This window comes from Agelaius tricolor, unplaced genomic scaffold (assembly GCF_023055355.1).
Source record: "Agelaius tricolor isolate 1412-34295 unplaced genomic scaffold, bAgeTri1.0.p SCAF_1, whole genome shotgun sequence".
Lineage (NCBI taxonomy): Eukaryota > Metazoa > Chordata > Aves > Passeriformes > Icteridae > Agelaius > Agelaius tricolor.
This window is the reverse complement of record NW_027269261.1, coordinates 2,132,522-2,154,120: the sequence shown is the minus strand read 5'-3', so window position 1 is coordinate 2,154,120 and position 21,599 is coordinate 2,132,522. Positions and strand designations below refer to the sequence as shown.

Below are 21,599 nucleotides of genomic sequence, written 5' to 3'. Positions count from 1 at the left end.
TTGCCTGTCTTTCAAATGCTTAGCTTTTACTTGAGTGATCTGGCCACTGGAAAAATCAAACACTTCTTCACTGAGCAGTTTGAGGATGACCATGTTGTTCTGGCAGAGGCTCTCGCTGGTCCTGCTGGCCCCCACGATGTCACTGATGAACGTGGGCCAGTGCTTGGGCCACTCCTGTTTCAGGATCTGCCAAGGGAGCCAGCCCCACGTCAGACACACAGCAAAGGCACACACTTCACAGCAAGGTTCAAACTGTTATGAACTCTGGCTTACCTGAACAAGAATCATATTCAGTTTCCCAATGTACACTTTCTCTTTCTGGAAAAGAGCAGAGAGCAGTCAGGTTTTGCATAACGCTCCCCTCCCTCATCCTCCCCTGAGAATTCCTCACTTACTTCTACACACGCTGGGTCAGATGAGGTCTTGATAATTAGGCCAACAACGTATTTTTTAATACCTGCAGAAGAGGAAGGGATTTATTTTCAGTTATGCAAGATATCACAGATGCAGCAACAAGTATTTCTGAATTCAGTTTCTTCATGGTTTTCAACCAGAAACACCTCTACCAGGCCAGACAAGCCTGAGTCAGTGAGCATCCCTCTTGTGTGCTACATGGGGAAAATGCACCTTTATCAATCCTGACAGGGGATATTTTAGATGTACAAGATGGCTTTACACCAAAGCTATTTCAATGAAGCAAAAAACTGAGGATTAGAGTGTCCTTGCAGTAATCTGTAAGTGAACTCCATGAATAAACAGAACTTCCCAAGTGTGACTCCAGTTGTAATGCCAGGTTTGCTAAAGTGCATGAAAAGCTCTGACACATCACCTGCACTGCAGGCAGAAGTTCACAGATGCTCCAGTCCACTCAGGTGATCCATTTTAAGAACAGGAATTCCTATGCAGAGCATTTTAAAGTCAGAGCTTAGCAAAGCCTCTCCTGTGAAATCTTACAAGAACAGAACTCAAACCTTCATTCACTAATACAGCACAATTTGAGTGTGAACCACCGGGCTTTTATAGCACATATGAATGCTGTGAGTCCACCATCTCAGTAAATTCTGCTTTGTTGCTTTTTCTTTTTTACCTTACATTGGCAGTTGGACAGCCAGGGACACACAGTGTGTTAGAGCTATTCATTTTGTTGTGTTTCTTTTTTTCTACTAATATTTTTAAACTATTTTAGAGTTTTCAGTTCCACCGTAAAACCAGAAAAACCCCAATCACTGTGGGGAAGTGACACTGCCCAAAATTTCATTTTGCCACTTAACCCTCAGCTCACTCCTAATTCCTAAACCCATGGGAACAATGACTTCCCAAGTGCCAATATCCATTCTGTACAAAACCACCCAAATCCAGGAAAAGGCACGCACAGAGGGCCTGGAGTCCCGACCCAGGTGAACATTCCAGGAGCTCAGCTCTGACACCACACTTCAAACCAGGCAAGTGTTTTCTTGTCTAAAGGAAGTTTGAGAACTGCTGGGTGCTTTGCTATTCAAATTCATGAACCCAAAAATCTTGTTTCAATCATTTCTTCTACAAGACAAGTCAGCTGACTCACGCAGACAACATGCATGTGTTGAAGACTGCAGAAGTTGTCACTTTCAGAAGAATGTCTTCTGTTGGAGACATAATCCACACCCTCCATTCTAAGTTTCAAAACTTGTCTAAGACTTGACTAAATTTAGTAGGGTTTTTTTTTTTTTTTTCCATTTCAGGCTTAAGCAAGAGGATTAGAAAGGACAATTTATTAATTGCACCCTCATTAAATCTGGAAAAACTAGATCCAGACTTTGAGCCATGAGATACATACTAGACAGGAGCTGTTCTGCAGGTAGCTCCAATTGTGGAACTATTCATCATCATCAGCTGGAATCAATCCCCACTGCTCCAGGAGAATGGTCATTACTGAACTATCACTGTCAGGCACTGGCTAAGAGTTATCACCAAGCATCACAGGTGCTTGGTGATGTTTTAAAACTCTGATGTTTTAAACCTAAAACACACTTTCTGCTGAAGCATTACAGTAATTAGCAAATGAGAGATGAAGGCCCCCCAACAGTATGGAAATAGATTTGCAGTGCCAGAAACTGAACTGTTATAACCATCTGCCAAACCACTAAGGGAAGCCTACTGTTGCAACTCTTTGCATTTCAAAAAGGAATTAAAAAGTTAATATTGCTTTTAGAGTTCCAACTGCAGATCTGTGGCATTTTCCATCTTGCTGCATCAATGGCATTGAGCTGTTCACTAACAACTCCGATGTTGTGCTGCCATCGATCCGGCCTTGAGACCAGCACAGGAGAGCAGCTGCTCTGCGTCACAGTTTCTTTATTTAAAATATTAAAATAAAAGTAAAACTGGTGACCACTGCTCAAAAGACAACCTAAAAAGTTTGCTCCCTTTCACACATCACGCTGCTGGCTCCTGAGATTGTCCATCCAGTGAACAAAGTCATATTCTTAATCCCCTAAAAGCAGCAGCAATCCAATTCTCTAATGCTCCTTTTGGCACAAGATGTCATTTCATACTTTTTCAACTTCAAGTGTTCTGGTTCCTGCTCCATATTTAGTAGCTCATTTATTTATTATTCCATAGGAAAGAGAATTTTTAGCAGAACAAATATATGTCAAATTTATATTCTGACAAAAATCAACCCAGAGGCTTATTACCATTTTCCAGCAGAACATGTCCAAGAAACTGTTGAGGGGCAGTAATCCATGGGATAAGCTAAAAGCAGTGTGTTTGGGAACTTCAGAGGAAGCGCAATGCTAGAAAGGAAAGCACAGGACATGCACAAACCCCACAACCACTCCCTAGAAGGTTTCCTTCCATCACAGAAGCAACTGAACAAGTCTTGAAGAGGCCAACAGCACAACTGCCAAGCTCAGCCCTTCACTGAGCCAAGCAGGAAGAGACAGACAGTGCAGGAAAACAGACCTTCCAATAAAACAAAACAAGAGCCACACCAACCACAACACCCAGGACACACAAAATGCTCTCCAAAGATTATCTGACCTTGCAACTGCACTGATCTCAGGACACCCAAAGGGAGCAGCCCCTGCTCCAGGCCTGGACCAGCCCCACTGCTGGAATTTTCTAGAAAGCAAAGCCCGAGAAGTGCTTTTGCACAAAGTCCCATAAAAGGGATGATAGAGCAAGGGCATGAACTTGAGGCCTTGCAGAACATTCCTGGATATCCACTAGATATTGTCATCCTTCTGTGAAAGCTGCTCCTCGACAGAGAGGCAAACATCCATAAAACTGAAACCTTCCTGGAGGGAAAGTTGTTTTCCCAAGTGACCCAAGCCCTGCAATGCTTGGAGTGGAACTGGGACAGCGAGGAACGTCACATTATGAGTAATTTCTGCAGCCTGAACTTGAGGAAATATCCTCCAGTTTAACCTTTGGAAGTGCTCTAGGAAGCCATTAGCTCTGCTGCACTCTGTGTACCCTGAGCTCCTGTCACAGCCCGGCACTGCAGGTAAATAACCATGGACACAGTCAGCAAACACACACCTGCAACAAACCCTCCTGTCCTCAAGGCACACAGGCAGAGCCTTCTGTGCAATCACAGCACAAGCATTTAACAAGTGACAAAAATTATTCTAGCTGGTGCTGCAGATGCAAGATCACTCTAATTTACTAAGATCCATAAAGTCTCTGCTTGTATTAAAGAATAATAGGCACAAATGAATCAGGTGGGCAATGTAACTCAGCAAATTAACATTATTTTGCAATCAAAATTAGAATTTCAAATGCTAAAGCTGAGCTGTCCCCTCTGGGGACGTTTGTATGCATACACACTTACACTGAACTGTTTAGTCCCAAAATGCAGTCAAAATGCCATATCTTATTTTTAGTGTTAAGAAACAGTGCTTTCCCCTACAGTCCCACAATCACCTTTACTGGTGAACTGAATCCATGATCTGTTTGCTTTCCAACAGAAAAGGCACAGTTTGTCTTCACACACACAGACAGACACAAGTGCCATGTAGCTCATCCCCTCTTCATTACAGAGAAGCAAAGATCATGAAGCAGGCCAGGAATTTCCATTAAAATATCTCATCACTGCACAGCCAAACCTCCTCCACAGCAGCTTCCAGTGCATCAAAAGCTTTGCACTCAACTCCAGGACCTTCCTGGAAAACATTGAGGTGCATCTCTGAACACTTCACTTTTCATTTCAGGATGAGCAAAGTTGTACAAGCAATTTGTGTTTCATAATGAAGAAGTGCTTTATCCATTCCAGCTCCAAACACTCCAGACAAGCTCTCTCTGTTCAGGGGAACAGTCTTTCATTTCACAATGCAGGATTAATGGAACGTATCACTGCACTGGAGACCAAAAAGCCTTTCTTTGCAGGCAGGTTTTCACACTGCCACAGAAAATCCTTTGGAGACCACAGCACTTTAATCAAATGCCATCCTCTCGGAGTGTTATTAAACAATCAACTCTAAAGGATATCAGAGTTTAAAGCAATTTAGTAGCACACCTCAATAAACCCAGAATTCAACTTGAGAATGATGGCGCAGGAGCCTGGCCAGCAGCCAGGTTCAGCACTGCCTGGGATGTTCTGGAATCCATCAGCACCCCAGCCAGCTTCAATGAAAACCACATGACATCATCTGTGTCCGTGGAAGAGCCATTCCAAGCACCCTCCCAGGACTAAATAAATCACCCAGACAAGGCTAACCATTGCTGGGGGCTATGACCAAACATGTCTCAAGGCTGAACACGCAGGTCAGGCATCTGACTGCACTGAATTTTACCCCTTCTGTGCCTCAGAAACTCTACTTTTGTCTACAGAACCAACCAGTTCCCACTGCTAACTCCCAAAGCAAACCAAAAATCAATAAAAACCACCAAAAGATCAGTATTTTAGAATTGTAAATTGATTGTTTTGCCTGATTCTTGTTTCAGAATTCTGGAAAGATAAAGCTCACTTTTTGTAAGTGCTCACAAACACCACCACCTGAGGAACAGAAAGCTCTTTTACAAAACTTAAAAGCCAGCAGGGCCAGAAAAGCTCAAAGCCAAAAGCTATTTTAAAACAAAAGAAAATCTTCAGAGCTCCATGTCTAAAGAAGACATCTGAAGAAAGCATTTTCCTCCTTGCATTTGAAATTCAAGGCTGGAAGCTGAAACCCTTCAGCACACAGACAGAAGCAGTAACAAACCTCTGGCTAACCTCACAGCCCAACAAGTCATTCTGATGTACAACTTCTTAAAAACAACAACAACAACAAAAAAAACCTGTAAAAAAGTTACACTTCATGCTCTGTAATTAGCAACATTGCTTCATTTCTACCAACAAGTTTCAGGGAAGTAATTTCAAAAACTTGTTTTTTTACTGACCATTTAATTCAGATCTGATCTTAACTCTAAAGCACTGCTGTTGCTACAAAGGGGCAACAGTGGTTTCCTCAGAAATGCATTCAGCTTCCTCCTCACCAACATTTGTAAGATTTGTCAGCTGTATTTACTACGCAAACCAAGCAGACATGCAGAAGCCATGTTTTATAAATTATGATATAAGGTAAAACTGATTTGAAACCTGCATGATTTGCTTTGTCACTAAGCATTCCATTGTACACTGAGTTTCACTTTCCTGCACACACATTCCACCAGTTACACTTCAAACAGGAAAATCCTGCCAACCAAAGAGTGGCTGGAGTCAAGGAAACCTCAATTTAACCAGCATTGCTATCTCCCAGGTAATCAAGCCACCTGAATGAGCTCTGGAGCAGCTCCTTTGTACCAGCCAGTATCATCAGCCAAATAAAAAAAAGAAAAAAATTTAAAAAACAACTACCACAGACCAGATCAAACTGGATTAGAGATGAAACAGATTCTCCCTCCTACACCACTGAGGCCAAGCTGGATAAAATGCCATGGTACAGAAAACACATTTGGTTCCTCTTCTACCACACAAGTGAAAGCCACTAATCTAGTTTCCCTAGAACAGGATAAAAGTCAATTTCACAATTTTAGTTTGTTCAGCTTTGAAAATGTTTTGCCTTTGACAGAGGCAAACAACACACTTTTGTTATTATAAAGGATTTTTTTATTTCCTCTGGAGTTTTCATAGATATGTAAGTCAGCAAAAGTAAGAATAGGATACCTCAAGGTGACTGCACACCTACAGACAGTAACTAGATTTTGCCTTGTAACAAATAGAGTTATTGCTTTTCCTTAGATGGCAGGAAGCACCCAACAGCGCTGTCACTGCTGGAGACAAAATGGCCCAAAGCACAGGCAGCAGCACCTCATCCCACCACCACTGTTTCTCAGCTCTCCTCTGCATTCATAGCATGAATTTAAAGAATCTGAACTCCTGAATTACATCCTGTATTTGACACCTGTTCAGTTCCAAACTATCAAGTTAGGTCCATCCTGTGACATCTGTTCTACATCTCCTCCCACCAGTGGGCAATTCTCCTGACTCCTTTTCCTGCTGCTCTGCTCCCACAGCCAAAAACCATAGGACAACAACTTCAAAATGCTAAACTAAGTCAGCTCACAGTCAGGGATGTACCAAAATCTGACTGAGCTGAGACACTCCTGTAATTAAAAGCACAAAGAACAGTTAACTTTAGCTAACTGAGGTGCTCTTTTAGTTTCTCAAAAGGGCATAGCTTTGTCTGAGCCTTAGCTGAAGCTGCTCCCTAGAAACCTCCAACAGCAGCATGAATGGAAACTTCACTTTCAGTTTTACTTTCAAAGACAGCTACCCTTTGCCAACCTATAGCTGGAAGGGAAGGAGGAAAGTTGAAAGGAGGAATAAGCACACAAGTGTAAAAGTCTCTCTCTATGCATTTGTTTTCATCAACACTGCAAATTCTGGTTTAATTAATAGAGTTTCAGAACCTAAGCACTGGCAGTAAAAATTTAAAGCATGTCTCAGCATGGTTAATAAAAGCTCTCAGCAGAACACAAATATGGAAATTTTAATTAGCTCCAAAACCAGCTTTTAGTAAAAAACCAAGTAGAGAAGAGTGACACCATTTAATGTCAAGAAGTTGAAGTGGTTGCACTTAATGTTTTGAAGTCCAAGTCATGCTGACTTGACAGCCAGGCACATGAAAAGCACTAACCCTGCACCACAGGGGTACCTCCATGTACTGGAGGCAATGTCTAGGAGTCAGCAACACTGCAAGCTACAGGAGAGGGGTAACCCATAAACTAAACACAGAATTGATTTACAGACTTCCAGTTCCTTGCATTGGTGGGAGACTGGGGCTTACCCTACCCTGCACCAATGACAGCAATCTGCTGCTTACACACTTCATGAATTAAAGCCAACTGCACAGTGCCCCCCTGCCTAACACAATGAGTGACCACCACCAGGTAAGACAGGCCATTCACTTGGTGTTTCCATTTTAAAATCATTGTAACTGCTGACCATTTCAAAATAAAACAAACCTACACAAGGTAACAAGGGGGCCACAGAGTCTGCTTGGGGCTGCACACACAGCTGCCAGAGGGTGAAGGAAACAAAACCTCCTGTGCAAAGAACAGGGAAGGAAAATCTCTACCTCAATGCCAGTGGCTCACCTCATATGTTGCAAAACTATCAGTGACACCTTTTCCACAAAGCTACAGAATTTCAGCTGCTCACCAACCCACTGAGATCACTATCACAAAAGTGAAAGATGTGGTTTCATCATTCAAGATACCATAACACATGACAGAATGTTAGAGACTGACAGTCTAAATCTCAGTTAATATACAAAGTTCTGAGGAAAAGACAAAAATCCCTCCCTACCTTCGCACTGGTTCCTTGGAAGAATCTTCCATCTTGTTTTTATCACATTTTCCAAGATTTGCAGTCCATAATACTGAAATTGGAGAAGAACAAAATGTGAGTACATTTCTGTAGGACTAACTAACTTGCAGGACTCTCATTCAATCAGACATTCACACTTAACATCTAAGACTTCAAGATTCTTAAACTAACAGTTTTATTAAATATATGTCTAGTCACCCATTTACTGAGGTTTCATGCATCGTATTTTCTTGTTTTATTCTTGGCTACACTAAGTCCTGCTGTTTGATCATGCTCACACCAGGAGGGGGGGAAGAACAATAATGAAAAGCCCTCTGGCAAACAATTTTGGCTATCTGGAAAAGCAGCAGCCAGATATGAATTTGTATCACAAATGACTGCTCCTAAGTTTGAGTATTAACACAACCAGGCTCCTAAAATATTTAGCAGCTTGGATGGTGGCTCAAGCTTCCTACTGTTCCTCTAAGAGCTGCAAAAAAAAAATCTTGTCTTAGCATCACATGTCCTGACACTGGCACTTTCTAGAGAAATTATCTCCCAAACTTCACTGGTGTGTTACTTTAGGAACAGCAAGACAACCCACAGGTTTATTTAATTTCAATCCCCACCCCAATATGGCAGCTATTTCTAATATTTAAAGATGAACTTTTGTGCTCAGTCAAAGAACAATAAAAACGTGAATAAGCTCTTGGAAATCATTTTACCTTTCAGGAATTCCTTCCTATGTTCTTACCCAAACCATTAACGTTGCAAATGGCCATTCCCTCTGCCCATTTGTCCCTACTGCCAACTCACAGTAACAGGGAAAGAAGTTTGTCATGGTACAACCAAAAAACTTTAATATGTAAAACCCCATTAGCATGAATAGACAGGAGAGAAAAGGGGATGAGGAGTTTTGCATTTACTTTATCTACAGTGAATTAGGAAGAAAAAAAAAAAAGAAAAAAAATCAATGCCTGAAAGGTAAACTCGAGTTTTCACAGTTCCAAGTTTGGCTGAGAATAAGAGTTCCTCTTTAAAATGGTTAGTTGTTACACAAAGTAGGATCATTAGCATTTCCACCAAAGGGATCATCCAGACTTCAGTTTAATTAAAAATGCACAATGTAGACTGTCCCAGGCTACATTGTACTGAAAGAGCAGTTTTGCTGTTCTCATCTTAACATAACCTACATCCCTTGGCTTCCCTATCTGATCCCAGTCCCAGGAGATTTCAGGTGCACATCCTCCAGCTGCAAAATATTCTGTCCCCTTCCAAAACCTGGGCCACCAAGAGAAATTATGAATCACAGAAAGTTGGCAGGGTATTTTTATTGCCTCCATGGTCAGCAGCAAAAGCTTATCAACTAGATTTTAACCTGAAAGTTTTATTTAATTACTTGACATAAAAGCTGAATGAAATCAAGGGAATTTACATGTAGGAAAATGTGCAAAAATATTCTTAAGCAAAATGCTTCACAGGAATTGATTTCAGCCACTGCTATAAATCTACAGACACCATCTGCAAGTGATCTGGGCTCATGATACAAAAAATACTTACAAAAGCTCCTAACAATGCTGACAGTATGAATTTTTATAACAGACAGCGCTAAACTTTCCTGAAGCACATCTAAACTCGACTGAAATTACTATGTTCTACAGGCACATACATTAATTTTTCAGGTATCAACTAACTAGAAATGCTCATTTTCTCCCTAACTTTTTTCCAAAGTGAACTTATTTAGCTTTTACACCAGAATGGCAAGTCTACTTTTCATTTTAAACAAACACTAGATGACCAAATGAAACTTAAATGAAAAACCTATCAACTGACTAAGGACAGATCTCATCTTCAGTGGGCTTTTCCCTCACTGAGAATTTCCTGGAGTCAAAGAAAAGGACAGACACCTCTAGCAATGTGCCACACCTATCCCTCATTACCTGCTCAAACATCTCATTTGGGTTCATGGACCTTAAGCTGTTCATGCTGCAAAGGTTTCTACTCCTTCTTCTGTGCCTTCAGTTCTGCCCTCGGCAGTGCCTTGCTCACTCCTTCCTCAGTCCCAAAAATACTCTGGTACTCACAGGTGACACTGAACAGCAGCAAAATCCCCGTGTACAACCCTCAGCTGCACATCCTTCTGCCACACTCACTGCAAGGGCTCCAGCAGCCCCACATCCTGCAGGGGCTCTAATTAGAACCATCATTTATTTGATGGTTCTAATTACTCTACTTTCTCTGACAATGAGGAACTCCACTCCCAAAAAAGTCACTGATACCAATTACCAAGTCCTGCCTTTTAATCAACTACTGCACCAGCACATGTGAACACATCTTATCTCTGTGTAACACAGAAGCTTTTCAAAAACTAATTTGCTCTTGGTTTGCTAATTGTCTACCACTAGTAGTTATGAAGATGAGGGACAGGCAACAGCAAAAGACTCAAAAAAAAAACCAAAAAACCCAGCATGAAATGATCCCTGTGGTAGAAATTTCTATGGCACCCTTATTACTTATTTTATGCACCGAATCCCTTTCCCTCCCACCTCCCAAGAAACAAAAAACAATTGATGAACAGAATTCAGTTAAAGGGAATCAAAAGGGTAGACCTTGTGGAGGCCTGCCGTCAAAGCCTAGCTGTGTCAGTTGCACAGGAAGACACCCCTTTTCTTCCTATTACAAGCAATCAACATAATGGAACATTATGATTAATATCAGGTAGTGTTAACAGCTTTAATTAAAGAAAAAATATGATTGCATAAAAGCCAAATGTCATAGTGCATAAATTTAGCACCAAATCATTTGCAATTTATGTAAATGGAAGAATTCTTTACCTGTTGCTTTCTTTCTGTTCCTCTAATCATCTCATTTTTCACAAGACAAATTTGAGTTTTTAAAAATACTGTTGATAAATCAACTTAAACATTAGTAATGTCTGTCAGTATAAAAAGCAAAGTTTACCAGGCAAGCAAACAGGCAAACACTGTTACTTAAAGGTGCTTAAAGGTATTACTTTGAGGAAGTTCTTTAAACTGCTTTCCCCTCAACTTCAGAGAGCAATGAAAAAAAAAATATGAACTGCTTCATGAATACCACATGATTTCAGAAACCATCCAAACACAATTTTTTTCTGTTTGAACACAGTATGTATCCAGCAGAAAAACATGCATGTCAGTTATTTGAGATAATAATCAAGCTTAAGACAGTGAAAACACATTTTGCTCATCTTTTTGGCTCAAACTCCACAAGTCTTAGGTACAGCATTTCAAATTGCAGAAAAAGCCCTGAGTGCTGCCCATTTTAGCCTCTACCATGATGGATGGATTTCCAACAGCAGTGAAAAGCAAATGTGTTCTGCATGGTAGCAAAGAACTGATGTACTATAAACTTTGGGGTGCTTAACCTTTATTGATTGCCCAAAACCTTGGCCTAATCAGGTTTGTTTTGCCTTTAACACACCTAGGGACAAATTTTCTCCTCAGTTACGTGCACGTGGCTTTCATTATGATCACACACAGCCAAGCACTTACCCAAGGACAAAATGTGGCTCTAGGAGACTTTTCATTACTCAGATCTATATAGACACAATACCAATCTTGGGAACTGGCATAATGCTTGTATGTGCCTTGAAAAAAATTCTGTGTATCCAATTTAGCTCATCCTCAAAAAAAAAAGGGGGAGGGATAAACTCTTGGCAATGTAAAATGAGGTCTGAATATTTTTTTTATTTACAGTTCTTGCTTAAAGCAATCTTTGTGAACAAGACAATCAAAAAAATATGGTTTGAATCAAGAGAGTCTATGGCTAAAAATGAGATACCTTCCTCAAAGTTTATGAATGGAAGAAAGAGGAAAACCAAATAAATAAAAGTTAATTTGCTTACTTTGGTATTCATGTTCTGAGAGAACTCCAAAATTGTATCAACTCTTGTCCACGCATCAGGATGTTCTTTTAAGTGAGTCAACACTTCTTGTGCCATTCTTTGCTGAAAGAAAATTTCATTTGAAAAAAGTATTTAGATTATTAAAGAAGTTATATACTGTCACTGAAGACATCAATATGTAACACTCCATTTAAATTGCTTATCTAAGAGTTGTGCAGAACTCAACCAGCAGCAACAAGTCCCTCAAGCCTCCTTCTGTGACAGCAGAAGTTCACTAACAACCAAACTCCAAAACCCACTTGATGCAGGACAGTAATTCCTCATTTCCACGCTTCCATCCTGAATGATTCATCCAGACCAGCAAACATACAGGAACAGCACACATGGTGGGGAAAACCTACTAGGGAATGAAGTTCTCTCCCCTTCCACAAAGCCTTCTAGATAAAACTTGATTCTCAAGCACTCAAACTTTCTAGTTCCAGTGGAAACACTCACACAAAGTGCCAGGTTCCAGGAACACCGTTTTGTGCTGCAGAACTGATTTTATTTTGAAGAACCACAGAGCAAAGCTTTAGAGGTCTCCAATCCCTACTTCTGAGGGATCCTTGGTGTACCTAACAACCTACAAAACCCTAATAAAAACCTGCTGGCAGGAGGAAGGGAGCTGGTCACACTAATGGTTTGCTCTGCCTTGGCACTGACATTATCAATTACTGTCCTAGATGCTGCAGTTTCTTGAAAACCTCATCTGAAGCAATTACACACTGAAATAGCTGAATTCATTTTAGATATCCTTTTCAAAAGCCTGCATGTCCTCAGGAATTTTTAGGGAGCCCAAGTGATGTCAGCCATTTCCAGAAGTGCCAGGTACTGACAAATCTTGCTGCAAACTGCACCCCCTGCAAGCACCAGGCACTGCCTCACCAAGGTGGACATTTCACAACACAATTAACACAACTTAATTCATTGTTTCACAGCACTGTGGGGCCAACTGGACAGTTACAGAGCAGTTAAAGCTTTGCTTTAGGACTAACTGCAACAGTCAGAACTCACTACAGCCATGCAGCTTTCTGGTCTCATCCAAGTCTCATCCATACTTGAGCTAATCAGCAACTGGTGTAAGAAAACTTCTATTTTCAGCAACTTAGAAACCCAATCAAGACCCCAAATCCATATATATACAATACAACAAACTGTCATGTGTCATACAACAAATTTGGCATGTGATTCACAAAGTAAAATTGGAGGTTTCAATAGGAAGGACAAGGATGTCTAAACTATCTGTACAACACCACTTGCACCCCTACTTGATATAATTGAGCACAGTGGAGCAACTGGACCAGCAAGTGCCTGCAGATCTGGTATGGACAAGTACCACACAAATATTCTGTTTAAGACCACAACCAGTACAGCCCTATTGCTCCACTGTGACATCAGAGCTGAAAAAAACCAAACAGAAGAACCAGCACTTTTAATACACTTTGGTTTTAAAAGGGAAGGAATAGCTGTGTTTCAATCTGCAAGTGTGTTTTTATATTGGCCTCCTGCTCTGTTTGCTTCTAATACTGGTAACATATCCCAGGATCAAATTTCACCACCAATAAAACACAGACAGTCCATATCCTTCTCCCAGTGCTGAGAGCTTCACTCTCATACCCACTAACCCCTTTTCTGGACACCAAACCCTGCAGTTTCATAAACAGCACAAATTTAGTGATAATGCTTAATCAAGAACAAAGCTTTATCATGTTGCTGGTACCAAAAAGGAATTTTCAAATAATCTTTCTGGACATGTGAAGATCTAACAAATGAATGGAATTAATAGGCTGGGATGAGTCCAGGTAAACACTTTTGAGTTGCATGAAATCTCCTTAGTCATGTGTTGCACTGGGGTGGGGACATTCTTTCTTTTCAGAGAAGTATACCCAAAAAAAGCTGAGAGAAAAAAATTCAAATCTCCAGGACAGAAAATAGCTTCTTTCTTGCCTAATACAGATCAGCAGATAACAGTTTTGCAAGCAGAGATAAGAACTAAGCAGAAGGAGGAGGCAGGTGAATCTGAAAGCAAGTTCAGCACAGGCCATTCAGGTTGCATTCTAAACCTGTTTCACCCTGACATTACCCTGACCTGTTCCAGGAAAACCACTGGTAATCTCTCCATTTTAATATTCACTTTCCTCAACTCCTATTATTCCTCTCACCCTTCAGTAAAGGACTTGAGCTGTCAGACTCCACTGAGAATCATTTTCCCTGCTTTTTTTAACTCCTCAGATTCCCTGAAATGTCTCCAGTTTGGAAAGGTACTAAAACAGCTGATCAAAGTTTCATTGAGGTGACATGTGTAAGTACATGTATTTAAACAAGTTCATATGATAATTTACTTTTGCCAGTTAAACACCACCTCTTGAATTTCTGCATTTTATTGCTTTGATTTTCTAAATACTGGAGAGTTTTCCCAGCTGTTTTAAGTGAAGCAACTTCTCACAATGCCAGAACAACAGCAATTTGATCACTGTATTTAGTGTTAATCCTTTATTTTCCCTACAAGCCTTCCCAACTTTTTCAGCTCTTTTCAAACCAAACAACATTATAAGCATCACCTGTTTTGCAGGCAGTAAAAGGCCACAAAACAAGTGCTACAGGTGTCCATACTTCTAAGGCAAAAGCTACACAGAGTTTTTTGTCATTCTTAAGCACTTAAAAAATTACAGCAAGTAACTATTTGAATTCAGGATAGCCAAAATGCAAATATTTCAAAAAACAACAAGGTATTTCAAAACCTATTGGAATTCACATTAATAATCTTTATAAAAGCTTTTTTTTTTCCCCTAAAAAGATACACAAAGCAAGTATATGCAAGTATATCATTGTTTATTCTAACAGCTGGAAAGAATAGAAAAGCATCAGCTACTTTGTCCCATTTAATTCACTTATTGTTGTGCAAGACTATCTTAGTAAGAGATGCCTGACACTGAAACTCCCAATTTGTTGAGCCTGAACAATTAAAATCTGCCAGGAGAGGAACTGTGCCAACACCCTTTGTAGCAATACTTGCCCTCAACATTTAAGTCTCATTTCCAAAGAAATTCAAGACACAGATTAAAAAAAAGGCAATACAAGATTCACTTTCAAGGCAATATATGCAAACACAGAATAGCACAGTCCTCCCATTTCAACTTAGTATTTCACAATCTGCACTAAGTCCAAAGGAATGAATGCAAGAAGAACCTGTGCAAACTGTAATGGAAAATAAAAAAGCCCAGACACAAGAAAGGAACAAACTCTTCTATTAAATATGCAGCATGACATGCTTCTTTATAAATACAAACACAGTAATAGCATCACAAAGATTTCTCTTTTAAATACAATTCTTCAGTGAAGCAAACATTACATTCATGGCTTCACAATCCTGTCCATGATAACAAGTAACAGGTAGCTCAGACCTTCCTGAAAAACTGAGTCAGGAAAGGTGAGCTGCACCAAGTGTGCTTAGCAATCATATCTGCTAATAATTCTCAACATCAGAAGGCAAGCTAGAAATGAACACACACCAAATAAACATTTCTCCAAGAGTCATTCCAATGTGAATTCACATTTCATGTGACTGCCAGTGATATTCCAGTCACCAGCTCAGTAAATTCACTAATATTACTAATTGTTCCTGAAGTGAATTGATTTTGCTCAGCTGATTTGCTATAAGCTTAAACATGGTCAATAAATGCATGTTCCAAGTCCACCTTACCTGTGCACCTTCTCCATGGTACAAGCAGTTCACCACATTGTCCAAGAGATTGATATCCAGTTTCTGGTTAAAATCCAGCAGCTGACGAGCTGCATGGTCTGCTAACATTGTCATAATTGCTGGCATAGATTACTGCAAAATAAATTTAAAAAAAACCTGATCAATTGTAAGAAATTATTATCAGCTGTAGCTGCAAAGCAAGTGCTTCAACTTATCTCATTTGTCTCATTGAAACAAGATGCTTATGCTAGCAGCAGTAGATAACACCGGGTACAACACTGCTTTGATTGTGGGGCACATACCAGGACAAACTTTTCTTTTCCCTGAAAAATTCACCCATTCCTACCACAGCTCAACTCTCAAGGTCGTCAACAGGTAAAACCCACAATGACAGTCCGAGCAGAGGATGGGCTGTGTCACCACCAGCAGCCTGGGGCTCATTTCACAGCAGCTATCAGCCCCCACACGTCTGCTGGCCGAAAAGCCTCGTGTCACTACAACCAAAACCCAGACTGGCAACCTCAGCCAGTATCGAGTTCCCAAGGCCAACATGCACATTCAGAAGATTCAGTTCCAAAAGCTTTTAAACGCTTGGGTATGGAGGTGAAACGTGATCTACACACACAGCAAGAAATTAGCCCCAGGGCATTTTTTAAATTGTTGGGGAAAAAAAAGAAAACCACCTTACGAGTTAACCACATCCAAGTAAAAAATTACCACTGAAACTAAGTTGACTGAAGGCTCTTTGAGACCACGAAGCCCAGGGATTGTTAAATCAGCAGGTTGCTCTGTGTGCCATGTGAGATCACTCCAAACTGAAATGGAATTCTACTGGAGGTTTCAGGTCCCCTAAACCCAGGGACACAGGCATTAACTCTTTGTCCTAGATAGAGCAGCCCTGATGTTATGCAAAGGGAGTCAGGTGGGGTGTGTGAGATTCTTTACCAGCCAGAGACTGGTGCAAGATAAAGACATTTGTGAAAAGCAGGAAAACAAGGCAGAACCCACAGAATTTCTGATGGTAAGTTATACTCTACCTTTTTCACACCACTCTACCTCCCCCAACGCTGAAACCCCTAACAATCAAGTTTATAGCCCTGTTCTCACAGAAAATGGCACCTCTAACACATATTCCCACCCTGCCATCTAGAGCACCTCTGTGCCACTCACCCTCCTTTCCAAACCCTGCAAGCCTACAGATCCCACATGAAACTGCTCCCTTCAGACGGCCACGAGTCTGGGAAGAGCAAGATCAATCAAAAAGTTACAGCAGAGCCATCTGCATGCTCAGAGAGATACAACCTGCTGAAACTCTTCCAGGAACACACCCCATAAAGTCAGATGTGCTCTCACTAAATAGCTCCATGTGTAAGGAAGAGTTTGTTTCATGCTTTACGTGTTCAAGTCATGCTCAAAAGGAAGGAGCAAGACAAACCTGTGCCTCAACCCCAGTAATTACTAATTAAGTGAAAGTTTTACTGCAGCATCCAGACAAGGAAAATCTTTTGTTGGGAAATGTGTATTTGCAAGTAGTGTCAAGGAATTTCTCTTACTTCTATATATATAAATAACTTCAAACCCAAATATTCTGATTGCATTTTCAACTAGAAAACTCAGTATTACTACATCAACACAACCATTTTAAGGGCTTCATCTCAACATTCAGTCAAATCTTTTTCCAACATGTTCCTGCAAAACCAGAAGAAAACAAACATCAAGTAGGGAACAAAATAAATTAAAATTAATACTCCATGTCTATTCTTCCCTCCTTCAACTCCTGTTTGCAAAATTGTGATGTTAACTCGGGAAACACAGCAGCAGAAAAGGCTGACTTCATTGTTCATTTATTCTTTTGGCTCAGGAGGACGCAGAGAACGTCACCTGGCAGATGAGGGGCAGTGAGCAGCACCGCTGGAAGGAACCTGCACCCACGAAGAGGCTCGGAGCAGTTAATGCTCCCAGGCACGCCCCTTTTTGTCCACATCTGGCCTCCACGGCTGAGCCGGGAAAGCGGTTCCCAAACTACAATAATCGTCGTGCACTCAGGTAGGGCCATTCATTCCAGGCCTGAGCCTCTTTCGGTGCTTTTCAGGCCACCCCGAGAGCGCCAAGGAGGAGCAGCGTGACCGAGAGAAGTTATTCAACACATGGGAGCAGAAAGGAAATGTTTTGAATAGGGCCCTTCGCCACTCCCAGCATTATCTTCAAAATGACCTACCTACTCCGGCAGCCGAAACACAGAAATGGCGGCTTTGTGGCCAGCAGCACCTGCAACCAACTCCATCTCCCACTCCTAACCCTGTACCCACATGAAGCTCGTAATCTCTGATTTACTGTACTCCTACACTTTTCCCTCCCCCATCATGCCTGAACTCCGGAACAGATTTAAGCCTCGGCTCCAAGAACCGCCACTGATCAGTCCCTCAATAAATGGGCTAACAGAAACAAAAAAGTTTTAAAAAAATTAAATAAAAACCAAACGATAAAAAAAAAATCTGAACTACAACACAGCAAGAATGTGACATCTACCGAAGGTCAAAAGAACTGCATTTACAGCACTGTTTACACAGTTATCCCAACTCTCGATGACCCTGGACCTTTAACACAACAGTTAGCTTGTTGTGGTAGACCCGATTCATTTTGGCATGTAGCACACAGGAATAACAGCGGGCACTTAATAGTAAGAAACGTTGAGCATTTACCATGAATCCTACAGTACCTTTAACCCAGATATTTAAAGCTCATTGGGGGCAGCGCCTAAAAAAAAAAAGCAAACCCACCCTGGAAGAGTCACTGTGCCCCATTTCCAAGCAGGCAATGCAAATGAATTTCCTCCCTCTTCCAAGGAATTAGCTGCATCACTTGTAAATCCCACCCAGGAGGGCTGAGTGCCTCTGAAACGCAGCGCACGACAAACGCGTCCGCATCACGCTCCACACACCAGCAATGGCAACGAAACCGCCCCTTCCCTTCGCTCCTTCACACACACACACGTGAAGGAGAAGGACGAGACGGATTAAGCAACATCTGCCCGGCCCCTCGGAGCGTTCATTTTCGGCTGGAAATAACTCACACCCACCCAGCGCCGCGGCCCTTCCCCGGCTCCTGCCGCAGCGCCCCGGCGGGCGGGCAGCGCCCCGGCTCCCGGGCCCCGCTCCGGCTGCGGCTCGGGCGGGCAGGGCCGCGGTGCCCGGCGGGGAGCGGGCCCGGGCGGCGGGTCGGGCGGGCCGGGGCCCTGCGGAGCGCGGTGGCCCCGCAGCCCCTCCCTCCTCCTCCTCCCCTGGGCTCCAGCCCTGCGCTCTATACAGGGCTCCCCACGTGATCCAGGCGGACGTTTCAATACTGCTGCACAGACACACACACACACAAAAAAATATTTCTGGAAACTTCCACTCCTAATAATTTACAGATTATGTCGCCGGGTTTGCCCGTGCCCGATCCCAGCCCGCCCGGCCCCCTCCTAACGAGGAGCATCCCCCGCAGCATCCGTGCCTGCGCTCGGCCAGGCCGGGGATGCTCGTACCCCGAACCCAATCCAAGCGCACCCCCGCCCCGCAGGGCTTCTCCACGGGCTCCATCACATCCCTCCAGGCACAGGCCAGGCTCTAGGGCCCTGTGCACGGGCACATCCCCCCATTCTGTCCCTCAAAACACCCCCCTGTGCCCCCTCCGCGCTGCCCATCGCGACCCCCCAACCCTGGCTTACCTAGGGGTTTCTCACAGCCTCTTCCTTCAGAAAGTAGGGGCGAGCGAGCCAAGTTTCTAACCACCACACGCCACAAGAAAAAAAAAAAAAAAAAAGGAAAATAAAAAAAGACCACCAAAAATAACCCCCTCCCAAGAAGAAAAAAAAAAGAAAAAAAAGGACCTCAGAAGGAGGGGAAAAAAAATTCAGCACGGAAGGAGGGAAAAAACCACCACGGCAGGAGGTGGGGGGGAAGGCGAGCGCTCCCTGCTCGGCGGTGGGTCGGGGTTAGTGGCGCCACTCCTCCCCTCGCAGCGTGCCCGGCCTGGCTGCACCAGGCGCCCGCAGCGGCCCCCGGGGCTCCGCGCTCGGCTCCGCGCCTTCCCCTCAGCCCCGGGAAAGCGGCCGGCGCGGCGCTCCGGCCTCACTGGTGCGGGGGGATCTACCCGGCTGCGCCTCCCGCGCCGCCCAGGCCCGGCCCCGCCGGCTCTCGCTGCCCCTGCGGCTGCCGCCCTCCCCGCCCGGCGCTCAGTTCGCCCCCATTCCCGCCGCCCCCCCCGCGGCTCGCACTAAACTTCGCCCCCTCAGCTACGGGTCCCCTACGAGCAGGTCACACACGCGGCAGCGGCGACGGGGACTGAGCGCGGCGCGTCTCCCCCTCCTAATGCCACAGGCTCGGAACCGGCTCAAACCGGTTCAGACTGGGAGATTCCATCTCGGTTTAGTTTTCAGCCCATGGCGCCGCGGAGCGTTTGGAAACCTCGGGGGCCCCGCCCAGCCGCCGCTCCCATTGGCCCCGGGATGTGCCGCCGCGAAGGCGGCCGCCACACCGATTGGTCGGGCGGGCTGTCAATCCGCTGCGCGCCTCGGATGGGCGGGGGGAGAGCGCGGCGGCGGGGGGGGTAAACCAAGGGGATCCGCCCCCTCTCCAGCAGCGCTTTGCGCGCTAAGGGGGGGCCGCCGCTCTCCGATAGGCCGAGCCGCGCTGTCACTCAGAGAGGCCCCGCCTCCGTGCTCGTAAAGCGCGGGCGCAGGGGTGGCTGTGCTCTCATTGGCCAGCGGTGGTGGCGGCGTGACGCGCGCGCCAGAGCGCGGCTTTCGGGGCTGCGGCGGGAGGGGGCGGGAAAGGCGCGGCCGTTGGGCGCCCCCGGGCGCGTGCCTGAGGCGCAATAGCGGGAGCGGGGCGGGCGGTCCGTGAGGGGAAGGGGCTGAGGGGCCTCTCCCCTCAGTGAGGTGAAGGGGTTTGGGGGCCTCTCCCCTCAGAGGGGTGAAGGGGTTTGGGGGCCTCTGCTCACTGAGGGGAAGGGGCTTGGGGGTGCCGGCCCGTGAGGGGAGGAGGTTCGTGGAATTGGCCCGTGAGGGGAAGGGGTTCAAGCACCATCCTGTTCATGCTGAGGCGCCATGTCTGAGGGAGATGGGGCACCCTCCGTGGGGGCTCTGTGGAAATGGCGGGCATTACCCCACAGGTGTCTCTCTGGGCAGGAGTGGAGCAGATGATCTCAGCTGTAGAGTGGCCCTGTGAGCAGCAGGAGCCCTAGCCCTTGGTGGGTGCTTGCTGTGCCTTACCGCAGCAGTGCTGTGCTCTCCACCAAAGCCTGTGGAGATTGTGAGTGAGGTGTATGTCCCTTCCTCTAGGATGCCTCTGTCCATGGGCTGTCCAGCTTCCTGTACCTGCCCTCCAAAATGTGCTTCAGGCAAGGCTGGCTTTAGCTTTATCCAAGTCTTGAGCTGTGTGAGGTGTAGTAGGTAACCAAATGTGAACAGGGGCGAGCTTGGGGTTTTTCTGTGGCACCACAAGCTCAGCATGCTGTGGTTCCTCATCTCATCGCTGCCTGAAGGAGCAGAGAAGGTGCTTGCCAATGTCCACGTGGAAAAGCTCCTACTACTGAATCTACTCTGTACCTACAGATCCATTTCTTCAATCTTACCTTCTTATTTGAAAAAGCCATAGCTGTAGAAACTTATGACTCACTTCTATGAGGAGGCTACTCTTAGGAAGTGTTTAAATACCCTTCTAGGAACAAACTTGCTCTTTCATCACTTCAATTCAAGCAGTTACTTTGTTTTTGGGATGGCATTACGCTGGTCAGTGAAACTTGTTATGGAAGTGATACTTCTGATTTGTGGAATGTCCTCTGGGTGATTTCCAAAGGAAACTTTCTCTGTAGCCTTGCTGAGGTGGTGTTTGCCTGCACCATGGCTGCGAGTATGGCAGGGATGCTTAAGCACTTTTGTACAGTTTTAAAATGAAAAATAAATAGAGTTTTTGGTATGCAGACTCCCTGGGAGCAGTGGCTAAATTACCACTGGTGTGAAGTTTGTATCTAGCAGGCAGGTGCTGTGCTGTAGCTAACAAATCATAAGAAGCACACTTAACTATGTTTTTGAAGCCTTTTTTGGCTTTCTAAGTTTACAGATAGTGTGTGCTCAGCCATGTAGCTGCTGGATGGGGCTCAAAACCTCTATTTTTTTCCACAGGATCTTTTTAATCCATGCCTTCTGCAGAATGCAACAGTTTAAA

The 21,599-nt window shown here is 44.1% G+C and overlaps 1 protein-coding gene across 5 annotated transcripts in view; it reads right to left on the bottom strand.

Annotated features, from left to right (window-relative positions):
• Positions 1-19,850, bottom strand: part of XPO1 (exportin 1) — a 34,710-nt gene extending 14,860 nt beyond the window's left edge. The window contains exons 1-8 of one of the 5 annotated variants that reach the window (XM_071442974.1): positions 19,682-19,850; positions 19,100-19,155; positions 15,394-15,525; positions 11,652-11,753; positions 7,769-7,841; positions 396-457; positions 274-318; positions 5-186 (exon numbers count right to left, since the gene is read on the bottom strand). In XM_071442974.1, coding sequence (XP_071299075.1) covers positions 5-186; positions 274-318; positions 396-457; positions 7,769-7,841; positions 11,652-11,753; positions 15,394-15,519 — 590 coding nt within the window. In that variant the 5' untranslated portion in view covers positions 15,520-15,525; positions 19,100-19,155; positions 19,682-19,850. Of the gene's footprint in view, positions 1-4; positions 187-273; positions 319-395; positions 458-7,768; positions 7,842-10,377; positions 10,442-11,651; positions 11,754-15,393; positions 15,526-18,472; positions 18,618-19,099; positions 19,595-19,681 lie in introns of those variants that run through there. The other 4 variants (XM_071442922.1, XM_071442827.1, XM_071443058.1 and 1 more) reach the window with 4 other exon arrangements.
• Positions 19,851-21,599: the final 1,749 nt, after the last annotated feature.